General features: G+C 34.6%; 2 protein-coding genes across 2 annotated transcripts in view; both read left to right on the forward strand.

The window, feature by feature from the left end:
* The window catches only part of LOC136041863 (collagen alpha-1(V) chain-like), a 209,722-nt gene extending 199,031 nt beyond the window's left edge, over nt 1–10,691 (forward strand). Inside the window, exons 30-32 of the mRNA XM_065726642.1 lie at nt 522–706; nt 6,061–6,276; nt 10,341–10,691. Coding sequence (XP_065582714.1) covers nt 522–706; nt 6,061–6,276; nt 10,341–10,484 — 545 coding nt within the window. The 3' untranslated portion in view covers nt 10,485–10,691. The remainder of the gene's footprint in view (nt 1–521; nt 707–6,060; nt 6,277–10,340) is intronic.
* LOC136041864 (AP-1 complex subunit mu-1-like) overlaps nt 1–21,892 on the forward strand; it is a 381,890-nt gene that overhangs the window by 223,394 nt on the left and 136,604 nt on the right. The window lies entirely within an intron of this gene.

Genomic DNA, 21,892 nt, shown 5'->3' on the forward strand with positions numbered 1-21,892 from the left:
TCTGTATGCAGTTAGCTAGTTTTAAGCTGAGCGGTGGCCAAGTTTGAAAATGAGAAACGTTTGTTAGAAATCAACAGAAATTGAACAGAATACAAAAATTTGTTCCAAAAACTGGCTAACTTGTTGACTACAGGAATTTCTCTTGAGTTCCAAATTAAATCAAAAATTGTTTTTTTTTAAAGCTCAACTCTGTTCTTTTTTAATTATTCAAAACCATATTTTTTTTGCTTTTTTGCGTTTTGGAGTAATTACCGCTATATTTTCAGTAAAATTACTAATTTATCTGTGTATTAACATAATTGAGAATCGGTCCCATGGGCAATCTAGTAATATATTTAAGGTGCAATTTTGAGATTAAGTTGTCACTATGTAATTTAATTGTACCATCATTTGTGTTGTTGTTACTTTCTTTGCGTTGGAAGCTGAAGCTTTTATTATTTGTATTACTGATTCTTGTTATGTAATTTTGTCATTTACTATATTTTCATTGTTACTAGTTTTATTTTTTACATTATTTCTAGGCATGTATTTCATTGACCCTAATCTTGGAATGACGTTCGATGCCATCCAAGTCTTCTGTAACATGACAGGGGGTGGAGAAACATGTATAAGTCCGGATCCTCATGTTGCTAAGATGCCAAATATACCGTGGAAAAAAGATGGTGGCAAAGAGGATTGGTATTCAAACCTTCGTGGAGGCTTTAAAGTGAGTAGCATAGTTTATTTTATAAGACAAATTAAGTCCTTCTATATCTCCCTAGCTGTGTACACACCTATCAACTATTTTTTTTTCCTAGGATGTGTTTCAGATGATAAAAAAAAACAGGGGAAGTAGGAAAGTTGAAAACATTCCCAGAAATCAAATATTTCCTTAATTGTTTCCTTTTGCATCTACTCCCATTTGCCTCCTTTGGAAAAACTTTTTCATCTTAAGCTTTTCATAGGGAGTATAATGATGGCCACGTAAAGTGTGCCCCTCAGTACGCAAATACACTAATCCAGAGGGCGAATTTTGACTTACTTTAATTAGAGCCAGTGCTAAGTAAAGAGTTAAGTAGCATCATAGGCCAATTCGCACGCAAGGAGTTCTACCAGCGTCTAAAGTGATTAAAAAGTAAAAGCTATACTGTTCTTTTTAAGAGCAAAAGTGATTGGAGGACAAAAATCCACTCAAACGTCGTTCTTAGTTTCCCTCCACCCTTAACCCTCATAATTTTTTGAGGTAGCCATTTTGTTCAAAATAAACGAAAAATCCAACAATTATGCCTATGACAATGGCATATCGCCCTACAACTTATGCCGCAAAGGCTAAATAACATGAAAAATGCCCATTGGCTAACATAGGTACCATTTTTTGGGAAAGGGGAGCATTTTTAATCTTGAGTGTCTAAAATGGTTGTGAATGTCTGTGGCAATGACATAGTGCCCTACAATTTATGCTGCAAGGGCTAAATAGCATGAAAATGGCCCATTGGCTAATGCCCACGGTTCCATTTTTGGGAAAGGGGAGCATTTTTAATCTAGAGTGTCTAAAAAGGCCATGGGTGCTACGATGAAACATCCATGGAAAGTCTAGGGGATGTTGGGTTATATCAGAAGACACTATGTGCATCCGGGTTATCAAAACAACTTACGTCTAATTTATCAAGAACGCCTGACGGTGTTACTTGGAAATCTCCATGGAATATTGAGTTAGATGTCAACCTAAGTACGCTCTGTGTATTCTGGTTCTCAAAACAACATATCTCAAGAACGGTTACATATCTCAACATATCTCAAAACAACATATCTCAAGAACGGTTATATATCTCAACATATCTCAAAACAACATATCTCAAGAACGGTTACATATCTCAACATATCTCAAAACAACATATCTCAAGAACGGTTACATATCTCAACATATCTCAAAACAACATATCTCAAGAACGGTTACATATCTCAACATATCTCAAAACAACATATCTCAACAACATAAACAACGTAAAACAACATATCTCAAGAACGGTTAAGAGGATCAAGTTGTAACTTCTTAGGATTTTTAAAGGGATATTAAAAATAAAAATCAAAAGGACAAAATTGTATCAAAGTTGTCAAAAGAGCGTATCTTTTCAACCGGAAAGAAACTGAAATCACAATGAATAATTTAGTCAATTTCAGACGAATAAATATTACCACAATCAGAAATAATGCTTACTAAAGGGTTAAGTGTCATTTGCGCTAGACTTAAAAAAAAAGTTTCTGAATCTTTTTTTCATAACATCAGAACATCTAAAATTACTGAGACTTTCAGAAATGAATATCGGAATTCACTCATTAGTCAGTAAACTTTCACTAATTTCTTTCAGCAGTATTGGTTAATGTGGTGATGTTCTTCATGTTTTGCTGATGTTATGACAAATGAAAGTACACTGCTTTTATAACCATGGTGAAAAAAGGAATGATTTACACTCTGTTGTGGGGTCTTATAGTAAAAAAAATTAAAAAAAAATACCAGAGCTCATGGGCTCTTTAGAGTAAGTTCTAAGCCAGTAAAAGACAAAAATTTTTGAGTCGCATCATTTATTGGATATAAACACTTAATTTCTCTCTTCTAGCAGTATATCTGGTTTTTTTTTTTTTTTTTTTTTTTTTTTTTTTTTTTTTTTTTTTTTTTTTTTTTTTTTTTTGCCTGAGGCTAACCAGAGTGTCATAATAAGGCCGTTCTTTTGCTCATCACTGTGCTAAGATCATTTTTCGATAGAAAACGATTTCAAGTGAAATCTTAAGACCAATATCTTATGTCGTTTTTATGCAATCATATTTCATCATTCTTCTCTGATCAGCGGTCTAAGAACGATGATGAATGTATCATCAAAGTTCTCTCATCATTGCTCTATTTGGTGGAAAAATGGCGTTCTTTGCATTTTTTTTTTTTTTTTTGCCGACGTCTATGAGCTGTAAGATCTTACAACAGTAATGAACTAAAAAACTGTAATCTGTGCAGAAAGATGTAATATCTTAAGAGTAGCATCTTATCGCTAAAAAGCGGGACCTAAGTATTTTCCAAACAGAATATAATTTATCATTGAAGACACATAAAACCAAAAATAAAACCAGATCCCTCTGGACCTCACATCCCTCTCTCTTGCGAATGGTAGTTTGTATTCGCCATGAGAGATAACGAAATTTTACAATGTTGTCAAAATGCTATTTTATCTTTAGAGAGGCTAAGGAAAGGTAAGATATAGAAAGGTATAAAGGTAGGTAAATAGGGAGAAACTATTGATCAGATAGGTAATTAATAGAAATGATTGAGGCTTAAAACTATGTTTTTTCATATTGTCACTCATTATTTTGCTGGAAGATATAGTAAAGGGAAAACTCCCTTCTTCCTCTTATTGTTCAGTAATTTGTTTTACGCAAGCAGAAATTTTAATATCATCCCTTCCAAATTTTATAACCCTAAGATAATTCCACTTTGTTATTATTCTGAAATAGGAAACTCCGCTCAGAAGATCACTCTCTAACGTCTGTACAGTAGGGAGTCACGTACATTAATCGATAAACGCTTGTTAATCAATTTCGACTTAACTTTAAATCATAATTTTAAAATCTGGATAAAAATTTGGATTCTGGAAAAAAATTCTATATTAATAATCACTTAACGAATAAGATGCTCGATGTAAATGAACTAAATTTAGTTAAACTTTTAAAAATTCTTTTTGGGTAAATTGGAATTTTGGAAACTTAGGGTTAAGATTATGTGTTGATGACCGGGGATTTTTGTCATATTTTCATTGTCATTTACAATATTCAAATATCAATATCGGTATTTCTAAGCTGTTTTTGGCTTCTACTTTTTCTTAACCTGCTAAATGTATTGAAGTTTTCTCTTTTGATCTACAGAAAATTTACAGGCGCATTAGTTGGTGCCTACAGGTATCATATATATATATATATATATATATATATATATATATATATATATATATATATATATATATATATATATATAGATATATATATATATATATATATATATATATGATACCTGTAGGCACCAACTAATGCGCCTGTAAATTTTCTGTAGATCAAAAGAGAAAACTATATATATATATATATATATATATATATATATATATATATATATATATATATATATATATATATATATATATGTGTGTGTATATATGTATATATGTTTTGTTTTTTCATCATAGGCTGATGCAGTGTCAGGTTCTTGGCTAAAGTCCTTACAAACTCTAATGTCGTTATTTATAGCTATTTCATTGCTTGGACCTTTTATAAAATGTCGAACGTTGACTTTCGCCCCCGCTTGTCTTTTGTCATTAACTATATATCTTCGAAACTTTATTTTTAAACAAAAGCATGGTAAGCATTGATGATCTTATCCATGTCAAAATCCCTGTCCCAATCATCATAGCTATCATTTTCAGTTTTGGCACGTTTTTATTCTCGCTGTCACTTATCTTCTAACCTCATTTCTCTTTCTTCATCATTTTATATTTTTATCACTTCAGACAATTTGCCAGTGCCCTTTTTTTTAGCAGCCCTTTTTGGTCTAGTTTTACATTGATTTTATATTTGTTAACTGTACTGGTGGTGGGACAAGCTTTTTTTTCTGCCAATGAATAATCGTTTATAAAACTTATAAATCGTCGATTTTTGGGTCCTTCTCATTTGATGGTCCAGATTGTTTATTTTAAATCATTGTGAATTTAATTTTTTCGGGATGTTCTCAGGGTCTTTTCACGTTTGATAGTTCAAGTGGTTAAAAAGAAACATCGTTAAAATTTTTACCGCTATGATTTTAAATTCTGATACGTTCTGATTCTCGTTGTCGCTTATCTTCTAACCATATTTTTCTTTATTCTTCATTTTGGATTTTCATTGCGTCAGACTATTTTCCAATGCCCTTTGCTTTAGTTTTCCTTATTGGTCCAGTCTTGTATGATGGTTAAGGTTTTAGATTTGTTAATTGTTCAGGGGATAGGACAGAAACGTCTTTTTCTTCAAACGAATTATCATTTATAACGTTTGTAAATTTTGTTTTTTAGGTCTTGTCCCATTTGATGGTCCAGGTTGTTGATTTTCACCCATTGTGAACCCAATGTCAATGCCCTTTGCTTTAGCTGCTCTTATCAGTCTAGTATTAAATGATGGTCAAGGTTGTAAATTTGTTAATTGTTCAGGTGGTGAGACAAAAACTTTTTTCTTGCAACAAATTATCATTTATAATTTTTGTTAATAATCGTTTTTTGGGTTTACCTCTTGATAAGTTTTTCACACTGATGTGTTCTTTTCATACTAAAGTCTTTTCAAAGACATCTGATAATTGAAGCATATCTGGTTTCCGACACCGATTAGTTTTGAGTTTTCTTTTTAAGATTTTTGAACTGTCGTAAAACCTTTTTAAAACATATACAAATATTTTTGCAATTATCAGCTCTTTACGTAATTTAATGTCCTTTCATACTGAATCTTTCCAAAGATATTTGATTAATGAAGCAAATCCGATTTCCAACAACTGTTTCTACCAGCTTCAAACTTTTGCTTTCCTTTTTTAAGGTTTTAGAATTGTTTTTAATTCTTTGTCAAAATATATACAAATATTTTTGCAATTACCAGTTTTTGCTCTTTTAGCAGTTTAATGTAAATTTCTCCATGAAAATATTCAGTTTTTCAGCATAAGTGTGACAAATGTAACAACGTCATTGCAATGCTGATGTATGTAAACCCAAGACAACTACTCAATAATCCCAGATCGTTCACTGTTGATTGAAACATTCCTAGGGTGGTAGCATTGCTTAAGGTTGTTAGCTTTATTCATATTTTTTTTTTCAGTGTATCGTACCTTTTGATAATTAAGTTTATTTTCGGATTAGATTACATACGAGTCAGGAACCCCGGTTCAACTCATGTTCCTTCGTCTTCTCAGCTCTGACGCTTACCAGAATTTACCTTTTGATAATTACCAGATAATTACCATAATTACCAGAATTTTTGATAATTGCCAGAATTTTTACCTTTTGATAATTAAGTTTATTTCCGGATTAGATTACATACGAGTCAGCAACCCCGGTTCAGCTCACGTTCCTTCGTCTTCTCAGCTCTGACGCTTACCAGAATTTCACGTACACATGTATGAACGCAGCAGCTTGGTATAACCTTAGAACGTTTAATTACGATCATTCAATTAAACTTCTTGGAGATAATGATCAAGAATTTAGTAACAAAGGAGTAAGGCCGAATGTAATTATGGATGGATGCAAGGTAATGCTTTTAAGTTTTTATTAGTTTTTGTAACAGCAGTGGTTTAGCTTGGGTTTTCGTTCACTGGAAATTTAACTTATTTTTAAAACTGGAAAGGGCATAACTAGGAATACTAACAGATGGCGTACTGCTACTGCCAAAAACTTTTTTGGCAGCACTGGGCTGCCTGATGCTAAAACATATCCTCCTCATTCCTCATATCCTGCATATCCTGCAGGAGGATATAAATATATCCTGCATATCCTCCTCATTCATCTAAATTTATTCAAAAGTTCTCTCTCCCGCTTTTTAAGCTCTTATTTCTTTTTAATCTGTTCTTATTGTTTCTCCCCCTCCCCTTTATTAATGTATGAACTTAATTTGTTTTTTTTTTGCTCAGACAGATGGTAAACAAGCACGATCTTTGGCTATCTACTATCCATCATCTCCACGGCTCTTCCTTTATCTTTCGACGAGTCCGCAGTACTAGAGCCATCCACCAGGTTGAAAAATTACACTTTTTTTGAATTTAACAAAATTGAAAAATTACTTTTTACTACTGCAAGTTGGAGATAGAGCAGTCCAATGCTTGAAATGATGCCAAAAATACGTTTTACTACTGCAAAACGTTTTACTACGTTTACTTACTACGTTTTACTTACTACTGCACGTTTTACTAACGTTTTTACTAACGTTTTACTAACGTTACTAACGTTTTACTTACTACTGCAAAAACGTTTTACTACTGCAAGTTGGAGATAGAGCAGTCCGATGCTTGAAATGATGCCAAAAATACGTTTTACTACTGCAAAACGTTTTACTACGTTTACTTACTACGTTTTACTTACTACTGCACGTTTTACTAACGTTTTACTAACGTTTTACTTACTACTGCAAAAACGTTTTACTACGGCAAGTTGGAGATAGAGCAGTCCGATGCTTGAAATGATGCCAAAAATACGTTTTACTACTGTAAAACGTTTTACTACGTTTACTTACTACGTTTTACTTACTACTGCACGTTTTACTAACGTTTTACTAACGTTACTAACGTTTTACTTACTACTGCAAAAACGTTTTACTACTGCAAGTTGGAGATAGAGCAGTCCAATGCTTGAAATGATGCCAAAAATACTGATACATTTTTGTATCAGTGCATGATGCATTGTATATTTTTTTATATACTGAACGGTTCTGTTAGTTTTTTGTTATATACTCGTGGTCTTTCTGACAGAAATATAAAAGCTAGGAGATGGTTGTTATGAATGTGATATGGAGACGAACAATTTATTATGGTGCGGAACATCGAATAGATGTTTTGCAACTGCCGAACTAAAAGTATCTGATTCTTAATTATAGTCTTTGGACAGATCTATTCCTGCTTTATGCTGTTGAAGTCTGTTTTATGAATTGTGTTCTAATTACCTGCTGAAGTACCTAATGATTAAGTTTTTTTGCAATTCAGTAATGACCTCATATTGGCTTTTATGAGCCATTGTGACCCATATGGGCTGCAAATCAAGGAGAATCAAACAGTTCGTGGTAACGAACTGTTGTAAGGAGCGACCCGGCTCAATAGAAACCGAAACTCTAAAAGATGGAATTTTGATACCAATAGTTAGGCTACACCAAAAGAATCGCATTTTGATGCTGATTTTAAATATACAAGTTTCATCAAGATCAGTTATACCCATCAAAAGTTACGAGCCTGAGAATATTTGCCTCATTTCCGAAAATAGGGGGAAACACCCCCTAAAATCAGGAAACACCTGAAAATCACACCATCAGATTCAGCGTATCAGAGAACCTTATTGTGGAAGTTTCAAGCTCCTATCTACAAAAATGTGGAATTTTGCATTTTTTGCCAGAAGACATATCACGGATGCGTGTTTATTTGTTTTTTTGTTGTTTTGTTGTTTTTGGGGGGTTTTTTCCCAGGGGTGATCGTATCGACTGAGTGGTCCTAGAATTTTGCGAGAGGGCTCATTTTAACGGAAATTAAAAGTTTTAGTGCCCTTTTGAATTGACCAAAAAAAATTGGTTAAAAAACATTAAAACTTAAAACGAACAGAAATTACTCCGTATATGAAAGGGATTTTCCTCCTCAACGCCCCGCTTTTTACGCTAAATTTTCTCAATTTTTTAAAAATGGAGTTAAGAGAAAGAGTCAAACTTCAGCGTAAAGAGCGGGGCGTTGAGGAGGAAAAGGCCATTTCATATACGGAGTAATTTCTGTTCGTTTGAAGTTTTAATGTTGCTCCTTACTTTCATTTTAAAAAAAACTTCTTTTTTTTCATAAAACAAAAGGGATTATGTCCAACCCTCTAAACCGCGATTTCTCCTGTTCTGAACCATGGTACTCAGTTATCTAACCGAAGTAATGCTCGGCGTCACTGTTAGCTGAGACTGCTCCTTTAGCCCACATGTTTCAAAACTAGCATAGAAAGTATTTACACATCAGGATTGTTGGTTACTTTGCCACGGTTGTTTTTTTTTTTTTTTTTTTTTTTTTTTTTTTTTTTTTTTTTTTTTTTTTTTTTTTTTTTACAATACGACCCATACTGGCATATCTGTGTTATATTTGGACTGGTATATGTGGCCATTGCTCGATTACGTATGCTCGATCTGGGACCCTCAAGTACATAATACAGAATATCTCAGAAGTGACATCAAAATTGTGCTGAAATGTACTACAAAAAATTTTGTTGGGTGCATATTATGTATTTTATGAGTCAACTCCCGAGTCACAAAAATCCCATCTCTACACAAGTGAAGATAGGAACTTATCCTCACTGTTTGTATACTCACTACTGGCAACCACTGACAAAAAGTATATGATACAGTTGTTTATGGGCCCAATCTTAAAATTTTAAAAATCAAGGTCGGTATCAGGATTCCTTTATGCTATGCATAACGACGGTGATGTTTGCTAGAAGCCTGAAAATCGGAGGACAGACGAGCACCAGCTCTAAAGTCACAGGTACCATGAGACTATTTAAGCTAGACGTCTATATTACATTTTGTCTGTGTCGTGAGTCAGTAGCTGCCACTCTTTGCTGCCGTATTTTGCTGCCACTTACTTGTACAAAGCGTCTGCCAACCTGAAGTAAGAATAAAATGGAACCATATAAAGGCCATACTAATCGTTTTATGAACTCTTTTGTTCTTTTTTTGTTCTTGCATACATTCGTTCGTTATTTATTGACCCGATGCTGTAAAAAATAGCATAATCAAGTAAAATAAGAATATCAACTGCTTAATGATAAGGCTCAAACACCATTAACTTTATTATCATTAAAAAGAAATGAAGGTAACCATATCCAATCTTATTCTAAGACTTTAGAAGTTGGGCAGTAAAAACAAATCAGTCCCTCCAATTAATAAACTTTTCTAATCTTGTTTGTTAATCGGTGTTCAAAAAATTAGTTTTAAATTAAAATTTGAGTTTGATTTATTTTTAAACAAACCTAACGATATAAAGGTGCACTTCATCCGCCACTTCATATAAAGCACTTCATATAAAGGTGCAATTATAAAGGTGCAAACTGTTTTTTAATGCACCGTTTTTTGCACCAAGATCAGCCACTGCAATCAGCGTAGCTGACTGTCCAGACTAAATATTGATATTACCAAAATTGTTGAATTTAAATATTGTACGTTTTCCTAAGATAAATAGTATCTGTTTTATATATTTTGCTTTTAATTGAATAATTACTTTTAAATAGGTATTTTTTCCTACCTTTCAAGAATTTTAAGAATTAAAAAAACTATTTATTTGGGGAATCGTAGAAAAATCTGATATTCCTAGGGAGCCTTAAACAGAAGAAGATTGGGAGTTTTTGCAAAAACTCAGAGTAGCCAAGATATAGTGGTTAGCTATATTAGTTATTTCCTTGAGAACTCTACAGCTCATTAAAGTCAAAGGATAGTGTTCAGCTATATTTTAGTTGTTTTAGTATTATCGCACATTACCAAGCCTGAATTAGGAGTTCATTATAAATAAAGGATTGGGGTAGATACTAGGAATAATATATTGTTTGTATTGTTTTAACCAATTTTTTTTTAATTCTCTTCTTATTTTATAGAACCGTAAAAGTACAAGTAGGACAATATTTGAGATAAGGACGAACAAAGTTGCACAGCTACCGATAGTGGATTTCTATCCAGTGGATTACGGACTACCGCACCAGGCTTTTGGATTTGAAGTTGGTGCAGTGTGTTTTAAATGAAAAGAGTGTATTTGAATGTTTGAATTTAAAATAGAAACGATAATGAAAAAATAGGATATTAGCTTTTCGATTATTAACCGGTGACGTTGGTTTTGTAGGCTTTTAAGATTTTGGAATTTAGCTTTTTTGAATGCTAGAGTGTTTGATCCCGATTCGCTGCCCATTTCTGTAAGAAAAATATATCAAATAAATAAAAATTTTATTCAATTTCGTTGACTAAAGAAGGATTGACCGAAAAATACTACTGAGTTTTAAAGATTCCCGAGTCCTTGATGTAGAATCTCTCCTTACAGCCCTGAATTAATTACAGCCCTGAATTAATTAATTACAGCCCTGAATTAATTTAATTAATTAATTAAATCTGGTCACATAGTTTAGACTAAGTTAGTTTTCTCCTTAAGTTCAATTCCAAAGAATGATTCCCTTCCCCAGAAATACTATGGCTAAAAAAGGAATTGTTTCGAGTTTGGTTTTTCTTTGGCACTGCAGTTTGAGAACGACGGTCTAAATGTGTTTTTGGCAAAAAATTGAAAACTCTGAAGATAAATATTTCGAGTCAATAAGTTCTACTGAAATTTGTTAACTAAAAAGGATTTACCAACATACTCTCTTAAACTTTAAATAATATTGAGTACTGTCAGGGGGTCATTTCTTTTCACTCTACATTTCACTAATGTTTTGCTAAATTATAATAAAACTCTATGATGACGTTAATTACAACTGGTGTTTGTTCTTTGCTATATTCAGCCAAGAGAAAGTCAAACGCTTTTTTCTGTGTGTGATATGTATTTGAGTTAAAGGGGCTAATTAACCCAGGTAGATACGTTATTGTAATTAGCAAAACATAACATTAATGACATAATAATCATAGGTTACAACCATAAATGACATTATAGTAAAACTATATGATGACGTTAATTGCAACTGGTGTTTGTTCTTTGCTATATTCAGCCAAGAAAAAGTCCAACGCTTTTTCCTGTGTGTGATATATATTTGAGTTAAAGGGGTTGATTAACCCAGGTAGATACATCATTGTAGTTAACAAAAGATAATATTAATGACATAATAATCGTAGGTTACAACCATAAATGACATTATAGTAAAACTATATGATGACGTCAATTACAACTGGTGTTTGTTCTTTGTTATATTCAGCCAAGAGAAATTCAAACGCCTTTTCCTGTGTGTGATATGTATTTGAGTTAAAAGGGTTAATTAATCCAGGTAGATACGTTATTGTAATTAACAAAACATAACATTAATGACATAATAATCATAGGTTACAACCATAAATGACATTATAGTAAAACTATATGATGACGTTAATTGCAACTGGTGTTTGTTCTTTGCTATATTCAGCCAAGAAAAAGTCCAACACTTTTTCCTGTGTATGATATATATTTGAGTTAAAGGGGTTGATTAACCCAGGTAGATACGTCATTGTAGTTAACAAAACATAATATTAATGACGTAATAATCGTAGGTTACAACCATAAATGACATTATAGTAAAACTATATGATGACGTTAATTACAACTGGTGTTTGTTCTTTGCTATATTCAGCCAAGAGAAATTCAAACGCTTTTTCCTGTGTGTGATATGTATTTGAGTTAAAAGGGTTAATTAACCCAGGTAGATACGTTATTGTAATTAACAAAACATAACATTAATGACATAATAATCATAGGTTACAACCATAAATGACATTATAGTAAATCTATATGATGATGTTAATTGCAACTGGTGTTTGTTCTTTGCTATATTCAGCCAAGAAAAAGTCCAACACTTTTTCCTGTGTATGATATATATCTGAGTTGAAGGGGTTGATTAACCCAGGTAGATACGTCATTGTAGTTAACGAAACATAATATCAATGACATAATAATCGTAGGTTACACCCATAAATGACATTATAGTAAAACTATATGATGGCGTTAATTGCAACTGGTGTTTATTCTTTGCTATATTCAGCCAAAAAAAAGTCCACGCTTTTCCTGTGTGATGCGTATTTGAATTAAAGGGGTTGATTAACCCAGGTAGATACGTCATTTCAATTCCCTTGTAAAGAAAAGCACAGTGGAGAAAAAGGAAAAAAGAGGATAGAACATGGATAAAAAAATATAAAGAGGATAGAACATGGATAAAAGAGGATAAACAAGAAAGGAAATGCTATCTATACAAAAAAGTGATTTTCCTTGTTGTTATTGTCTAGGATTTATTTTGTGGACTTACTTGGAAAGGGTGCCGAATGGGGGGATCGAACGGTCCGACTGCGTCAATATTATTGCGTTTCCTACAGAGGAGGTTTCGATAAGACTTGCTCGTAAGGATTTTAGACCCAAATATCCCTATTTTAAATATTAAGTGTGTACTCAAAAGGTTGTTCCATGAAGGAAGGGGTGATCTGGTAGTAAAACTGATGGATGAAAGCCATATAAACTAAGCTCTATCATCATATAACTCATTAGAAAAATGTATGGTTTTCAATTGGTCATTTCTTGGGCTCTAGGATGTTTATTCTGGCCAATCATTAGAGGCATGCTCCATAAAATTCAAAAAAGTAGACAATAAACTGTCTTTGAATCAAACAGTTCGTAATAACTAAGTTTAAGTGAAGAGCTTCTCGGCTCAAGAGTGGCCAAAATTCTAAAAATGGAATTTTTATAACGATAGATACATGAAAAAAATGGTCTTATTATGCTGATTTTAAATACACAATACTTATCAAGTTTAACGTCAACCATCAAAAGCTACGAGATGGGGAAAATTTGACCGATTTTCGAAAAAGGGAAAAACCACTAAGTCCAGGAATCTTAAAGAAAATAACACCATGAGATTTAAAAGAATCTTAGTGTAGAAGTTTGAAGATCCTAAATGAAAAAATGTAGAGTTTCATATTTTTGCCAGAAACAAGATCACAAACGTGTTTTATTTATTCTTTGTTTTTTTGTTGTTCTTTTTCCCAGAGATGATTGTATCAAACTAGTGGCCTAGAATATCGGGGAGGGTGCATTCGAGCGGAAATTAAAGGTTCTAGTGCCCTTTTTAAGCGACCTAAAGAATTGTAGGGCAACTAGCCAATTTCTCACGCCCGTTTTTCCCCAAAGCCGTCCAATCGAAATTTTATATAGCCATTTTTTTCAGTATAGTTGAAAAATCCAGTAATATAACCCCCCACACCCTATGAGGGAAAGGGTTGTAAGTTATAAGAATTTCCCATTGCTTACGCACAGTACTTTTTACGTACAGTTACTTTTGAAGGGAAATCTCCAGGTGTAAACTTCCCAGGGGAAATTTTATACTAGCGGGATTCGACAGAATCGCAATAAGAAATTCTTTTTATCTGTTTTAATTTCCTTTTGCCAACTCAATTTTTTATAGGGAGATATTACAAGGGAATTGTCCGGGGGAAATTTTCAGCGGGTTTAGATTTCAAGAAAAAAATTGCCACGGAAGAGGTGATTTATGGAGTGATGGGGAAAACGATCAGTAATTAAAGTCTGTTTTAAAGCCATTTATGCTACGGATACTTTTTTCAGGCTTAATCCTCTGCAGGAAATTGCGCGTAGGGAGAGTGGATTTTCAGCAAGTATACAATTATCTGAAGGAAATTTTAGGAGGCTTTTATCTTGAGGGGAGGAAGATTTCACGGAGGGTGAGCCAGATTTACCAGTATTATTTGAAAACGATCAGAAATTATACAAAATAAACAATTTTTTTCTACTCAAAGTAAGGAGCTATTTTGAAACTCAAAACAAACAGAAATTATTCCGTATATGATGGAGTAACCCCCACCACCACAACCACAATACCTTGTCTTTACGTTAAACCTTGACTGTTTATCCCAATATCTTAAGACCGACTCTTGAAACAAAAATTGCCATTTAATTAGAATACAAAGCTTTTTTAAAAGAGCTAAAAGCTTCAGTGCGAACCGCAAGGTATTGTGAAGGTGAGTAGCCTCTTAATGCACGGAATGGTTTTCTTAGACTCCTTACTTTCAGTAGAAAACCCTTGTTTTTTTCAATTACATGTAATTAGTCATACGATTAGGCAAGAGCCAGGTTTCCAATTTGCTCATTTTTCATTCTGTCTCACAGCTTGTGGATTAACACTCCAAAGTAACATAAATGTGGAGTAACATAACTTGTGAATTTATTTTAGGGAGAAACTTGCTAAAACTGCACTGTCAGTGCAGTTTTTGCACTAAAATGTGAAGTGCATTTTTGTGAAATTCTATAGCGTATCTCTTCAGTTCACTTGTGAACTGTGATATACACAAGTGTAAAGCATAGCATATATTAAATGCGTAAACTAACCATTCCTATATTTGATGTAGGCCTATGCTAAACTTTACCCCCCAGCCCCCCTAATGTAAACTTTTGATAAAGCTAATGAAATAAAACAAAATATGATGAACATTTAATACTTTATAAAGAAAATTTAAAAAATTACAACTTATAATTATGTACCCAGAACGCAGAATTGTCGTTAATTCGGTCCCTGTTACACTTCCAATAATTCAGCTTCTCGTATGAGTAGAAAGTAATGGTGTGTCCATTGACGCATTTTTTGTTTTGGGCACCAACCCCTTATCCCGGAGAAATATAATTGCCTGTTCTTCGGTCCCTGGCAAATCCCATATCTTAACTTGAACATCCATGGTGAGACACTATTTTCTATCACTAGTCAAAGCAATCTGTCATCCTTCATCCGCAGAACGTGGCTTAGCCATCTCAACCTTTCATATCCCTAGAAAATGGAATTGAACCACATTTTTCGTACAACCTACTGTTTGAAATACGGTCAGTCAGCTGGGTACCCAGAACAATCCGTAGGCAATTTCTCTGGAAAATATTTAGTAAATTTTGTCTCCTTTTCGGAGCGCCCATGCTTCAGAGCCATATTTGACCCTGACCCATGTCATCACTGTAGCTTCCAATATTCTAATCTTGGTTTGCAGGCTTGTCTTTCTATTCTTCCAAGCTTTTTTTAATTGTGAAAATACACCCTGAGCCTTAGCTATTCTCGTCCTTGTCTGGGTTGGGAGGATGTCATAAGTAAAGATTTGAAGGAAATGGGAACTTCCTGGGAGGGTGTAAAAATGGAGGCCTTGAATAGATTAGGTTGGAGGAGGAGCGTCCGTAGCTGTGTTGGCCTCAGGCGGCTTGGTGTTGAAGTGAGTTATTAGTAGTAGTTGTAGTAGTCAAATCGAACTCACCGGTTGTTATCCCATCTGATCTTTGAAATCCAAATGATCGACAGTATAGAGAAGTTACTTGACCAGTTACTTGCGTCGAAATTTTATAGTCTCTTTTACATAACCGATAAGTACCATCGTTTTTACCTTAAGAGGAACAACAAAAGAAACTTGCATTAATAAGGGTGTTTTTTTTTCGTGAGAAATGTTTATGGTTTTCTAATCATATAAGCCTCCACTGTACAATGTGTGTGATTTACTACCCCCATTACATGCAAGATTCCATTCTATTTCATTTTCACACAAGTCGGCACACTATTTTCAGCATAGGTTGTCCCCTAAGGGACTAAAATTGATTACTAGCTACTTTATTGCCTTCTTTTTTATGAGACAAATTCTTACAGCACTGCCTTTCCTTTAAACAGAAAAAGGAAACACAGTTTACGGGAAAAAAGGAAAAAAGAAAAAGGAAAACAGGACAGACACAGTTTACGGGCTCTTTTCAGCACAAGGTGTCCCTCAAAACCAATACCTAAAAGAAATTGTCTAACTGGATACTTTATTCTTGTATGCTATAATAGTTAGCTTATAAGAAAGGCAAAATAAACTCACACAATACTATAAGGTAAGAATGGTACTTTTACTACGAACATGTAATTACAGTATCAGTGACCTAAGGCCTCACACTACTCCTATATAGAGAAATTGGGCCACTAGATAATGCTTTTGTGGTGACTAGGTCTTGTGCCACGGCTGTGTGAATTCCTATTCAACCCAAACTTCTTTACTTCTTCACTCTGTTTCCCTCTGCTTCCCTCTTCATTCTTCCATGATGTTTCAATAATTTTAAGTCTTTGTAATATCTCTCACCACTTCACTCAGGGATGATCTGTTTTTATATTATACTTTCATCCAAATACTTCTTATATATTCTTCCCAATAGCTCTTTTGTTAAATCTCATATGACACCAAAAATGTTGTTTTTGTTTCATTTCTGGAGTTGAAAGGCTGGTTAGCACAAGAAGCATGCCAACAGTATTCTCGTAGTCGAAAACCCCTAACAATAGGTTTACAGTTCCCTTTTACACTTTTTTTGGTGTGTAGGCCTACTCTTGACTGAAAACTGGCCCAAATTCTCTGTTATAGAGAATTAATTTATATAAAAATATTATTATCCCGATACTAATAAAGAGCGAAGTTGAAGCTTAAGTATTAGTTTGAAATTTTGAAACACTAGTAGTTTGATGAACACTCATAGCCAAAAAACAATAGATGTTACCTTAGCAGAAGAATTGTCCTTTAACACGATTAAATCTATATATATAAAAATAAGTTGTCTGTGTGTGTGTGTGTGTGTCGAGTGACGTCATGTTTGTGTGTCGACTGATGTCATGAAGTTAGTTGTCGTCATGTTTGTTATGACGATGACGTCATTAAAGGTATTTAAGACATTCGTTCACGGAAAAATGTTTAATTGTAAAATGACTGAAGAACCTACAATGGCAACAGCCGAGGAAGTTGCTCAAAGAGTCTATGCCAAAAAACTTGCTGCTGATAGAGAAAGTAAGAAAAGAAAGCGTGCCGAGGAATCACAAGAACAGCAAGAAAACAGGCTTGCGACTGATAGAGAAAGTAAGAAAAGAAAGCGTGCCGATGGATCACAAGAACAGCAAGAAAACAGGCTTGCGGCTAAAGAACGCAAAACCGCGCAGTTAGATGAAAATCTACCTGCACAGCGAGAGTCAAAACATATCAAAACTGAAAATGATAGCGATGATGATTGGGTTTGGGATTATGACTTGGATAAGGTCATAATGCCTACCAGATTTAAGTTAAAAAACAAAGGTTCGGCGATACGTACTTCATAGTGACACTGAAAAATAAAGAAGAAAAAGAAAACTAAAAAAAGAAAAAAGGTAAAAAACTAAAAAAAAAAAAACACTCAAAGAGAAATTACAGACCGGGACACAAATGACGACCGAGACAGAGGGAATATAAATGACGACCGGGAACCTCAAAGAGAAATTACAGACTGGGACACCCGGACACAAATCATGACCGGGACACAGGGAATATAAATGACGACAGGGACACAACTACAACGGGGACGCCGGGGGCACAGGCGGGATATATAAATGACGACCGGGACACAGGGATTGTTCGAATAGAAATTACAGACCGGGACACAGGGAATATAAATGACGACCTGGACACTCAAAGAGAAATTACAAACTGGGACACCGGGACACAAATGACGACCGGGACACAGGTAATATAAATGACGACCAGGACACAGGGACACATCATTAGAATAATGAGGTATAGATCTGAATACGGATTGTTTTTCCCATGGAAAATTATATTTTGCATGTTCAAGAGTCAGTAAACCTGACAATCTATTTATATACACAGACAATGGGACAACGAAGAATGTTGTATATTCGCATGTTTTACGTAGTTAAAAACATATATTTATATCTATCTCTATTCACAGGTGGGACACAGGGACACAACTACAATGGCGCGTAACTAATATGGCACGTAACGACTTACGCGCGCGGGGGGGCTTGTGGGGCGCGAAGCGCCCCACAAACTAGGTGTTGGGGTGGCGCGAAGCGCCACCCCAACAGCTAGTAAATAATAATAATCAAACAGTTCGTGGTAACGAACTGTAGTAAGGAGCGAGCCGACTCAATAGTAATCGAGACTCTAAAAAACGAAATTTTGACACCAATAGTTTAATCAAAAGAATCGCATTTTAATTCTAAATATATTAATTTCATCAAGTTTAGTTCTACTTATCAAAAGTTACGAGCCTAAGAAAATTCGTCCTATTTTAGAAAATAGGGGAAAACAACCCCTAAATGTCATAGAATCAAGAGAACCAGACAGCGTATCAGAGAACCCTACTGTTAAAGTTTCAAGCTCCTTTCACCAAAAATGTGGAATTTTGCATTTTTTGCCAGAAGCCAGATCATGGATGCGTGTTTATTTGTTTGTTTTTTTCTTTTCTTGTTTTTTTTCCAGGGGTGATCGTACCGATGCAGTTCGGTGATCGTACCGATTCTAGAATGTTACGAGAGGGCCCATTCTAACGGAAATTAAAAGTTCTAGTTCCCTTTTTAAGTGACCAAAAAAATTGGAGGGCACCTAGGCCCCCTCAAGCGCACATTTTTTCGCAAAGTCACCGGATCTAAATTTTAAGATAGCCATTTTTTTTTTCAGCTTAGTCGAAAACCTAATAACTATGTCTTTGACGACGACTTAATCCCCCACAGGCCCCGGGGGAGGGGCTGTAAGTTACAAACTTTGACCACTGTTTACGTTACGTGGGAGGATCTTTCAATGGAGGAATTAATCATGAGAGAAGAAAATTTCCATGAAGAAGGCGCAGGATTTTCTAGCATTATTTAAGAAAATGAGAAACTAAGTTATTCTCCTGAAAGTAATGAGTAGCATTAATACTTAAAACGAACATAAGATAAGGGGGTTTGTCTTCTCCACAATACCTTGCTCTTTACGTTAAGTATTTTTAGTAATTTCAACTATTTATTCTACGGCCTTTGTGATTCAGAGGTCATTCTTTAAGACTTGGGATAAAATTCAAGCTTTAGTGTAAAGAGCAAAGTGTTGACAAGGGGGCAAACCCCCTCAAATATGTAATATAAATACTCCAATATAGAAGTTCGTTACGTAAGTTAATTCGTAAGGTACGTATGTCTATAGCTAACCAAAACGTTAGTACAAAAAAAAACTAGTTGTATTTTCAAGTAGCCAAAAATTGGAAAGCAATTAGGCCTCCTCCCTCACCTCTTCTATATATATATAAAAATAAGTTGTTTGTCTTTCGAGTGACGTCATGTTTCTGTGTTGACTGACATCATGTTTGTCGACTGACGCCATTATAAGGATTGAGCTGTATGTCGTCATGAAGTTGTTTATCGACTGACGTCATGTTTGTCGACTGACGAAATTATAGACCGGGACACAAATGACTACCGGGACACAGGGAATACAAATGACGAACGGGACACTCAAAAAGAAATTACAGACTGGGACACTGGGACACAAATAACGACCGGGACACAGGGAAAATATGGCGACCAGGACACAGGGACCAGTGCTGCAACAAGTACTCCAAATTTTTACTTAAGTATCAAGTATTAAGTACTCATTGTTTTTTTACTTAAATATCAAGTAATAAGTACTTTCCAAATTCTTACTTAAGTATCAAATATCAAGTACTTGCCAAAATTGTACTTAAGTATTACTTCAAGTACTGCTTCAAGTATTTATTCTATATATATATATATATATATATATCTGTCTATCTATATATATAAAAATAAGTTGTCTGTCTGTCTGTGGATCAGGTGACGTCATGTTTCTGTGTTGACTGACGTCATGAAATTAGTTGTCGTCATTTTTGCTTTGACGGTGACGTCATTAATGGTATTGAAGACATGCGTTCACGGAAAAATGTTTAATTGTAAAATGACTGAAGAACCTACAATGGCAACAGCCGAGGAAGCTGCTCAAAGAGTCTATGCCAAAAAACTTGCTGCTGATAGAGAAAGTAAGAAAAGAAAGCATGCCGAGGAATCAGAAGAACAGCAAAAAAATAGGCTTGCAGCTAAAGAACGCAAAACCGCGCAGTTAGATGAAAATCCACTTGGAAGGCGAGAGTCAAAACATATCAAAACTGAAAATGATAGCGATGATGATTGGGTTTGGGATTTTGACTTGGATAAGGTCATCAATGCCTACCAGATTTAAGTTAAAAAACAAAGGTTCGGCGATATGTACTTCATAGTGACGCTGAAAAATAAAGAAGAAAAAAAACTGAAAAAATGTAAAAAAAAAAAAACTAAAAAGAAAAAACACTCAAAGATAAATTACAGACCGGGACACAAATGACGACCGACACAGAGGGAATATAAATGACGACCAGGAACCTCAAAGAAAAATTACAGACTGGGACACCCGGACACAAATCACGACCGGGAATATAAATGACGAACGGGACACAGGGACACAACTACAACGGGGACGCCGGGGGCACAGGCGGGATATGTAATTGACGACTGAGACACAGGGATTGTTTGAATAGAAATTACAGACCGGGACACCGGGACACAAATGACGACCGGGACACTGGGACACAGGGAATATAAATGACGACCGGGACACTCAAAGAGAAAATACAAACTGGGACACCAGGACACAAATGACGACCGGGACACAGGGAATATAAATGCTATTTATATGCACAGACAATGGGACAGCGAAGAATGTTGTATATTCGCATGTTTTACGTAGTTAATAATATATATTTATATCTATCTCTATTCACAGGTGGGACACAGGGACACAGCTACAATGGCACGTAACTAATATGGCGCGTAACGACTTACGCGCGCGGGGGGGCTTGGGGGGGGCGCGAAGCGCCCCACCAACTAGGTGTTGGGGTGGCGCGAAGCGCCACCCCAACAGCTAGTATATATATATATATATATATATATATATATATATATATATATATATATATATATATATATATATATATATATATATATATATATATATATATATACATATATATATATTTCTGATATAAAGCCCATGCTGCCTTTTTTAAAGCCATTCTGAATGCTTCTTAGCCCCTTCCCTTGGATATAAAATGTCCCCTGTCATTCCTCTCTTGGAAATCTTAATCAAGAACCAGAATTTCCTTTTTATCGTTTTTAACCGTTTTCCTTGTTCGGCTGGTACAAACTCAATGAATTCCAAGAAAATAATCTTAACCAATTTTCAACACAACGGCTTGAAAGGAAAAGACTATCAAAACAATTAAGTGCTGTCAAAAAACTCTTGATTAGATCAGACATATTACATGACAGGATTAACACAGTGCACGTAGAATTGAACTTCTGGTGATTAGTGTTCAATCAAATCTGGCACGTTTAAAAAAATACAGGGTTATTCTGAAACATATGGGAACGATGGAAAAATATTTAAAGTATTGTTTTCCATTGTTTGGCTGATACACACCCAACGAAGTTCAAAAATAATCTGAACCAATTTTCAACACAACGGCTTGAAAGCAAAAGACTTTCAAAACAATTAAGTGCAGTCGAAAAACTACTGATTGGATCAGACAGATCAAATGACAGGATTAACTCAGTTCACGTAGAGTTGAACTTCTGGT

This window comes from Artemia franciscana, unplaced genomic scaffold (genome assembly GCF_032884065.1).
Source record: "Artemia franciscana unplaced genomic scaffold, ASM3288406v1 PGA_scaffold_47, whole genome shotgun sequence".
NCBI lineage: Eukaryota > Metazoa > Arthropoda > Branchiopoda > Anostraca > Artemiidae > Artemia > Artemia franciscana.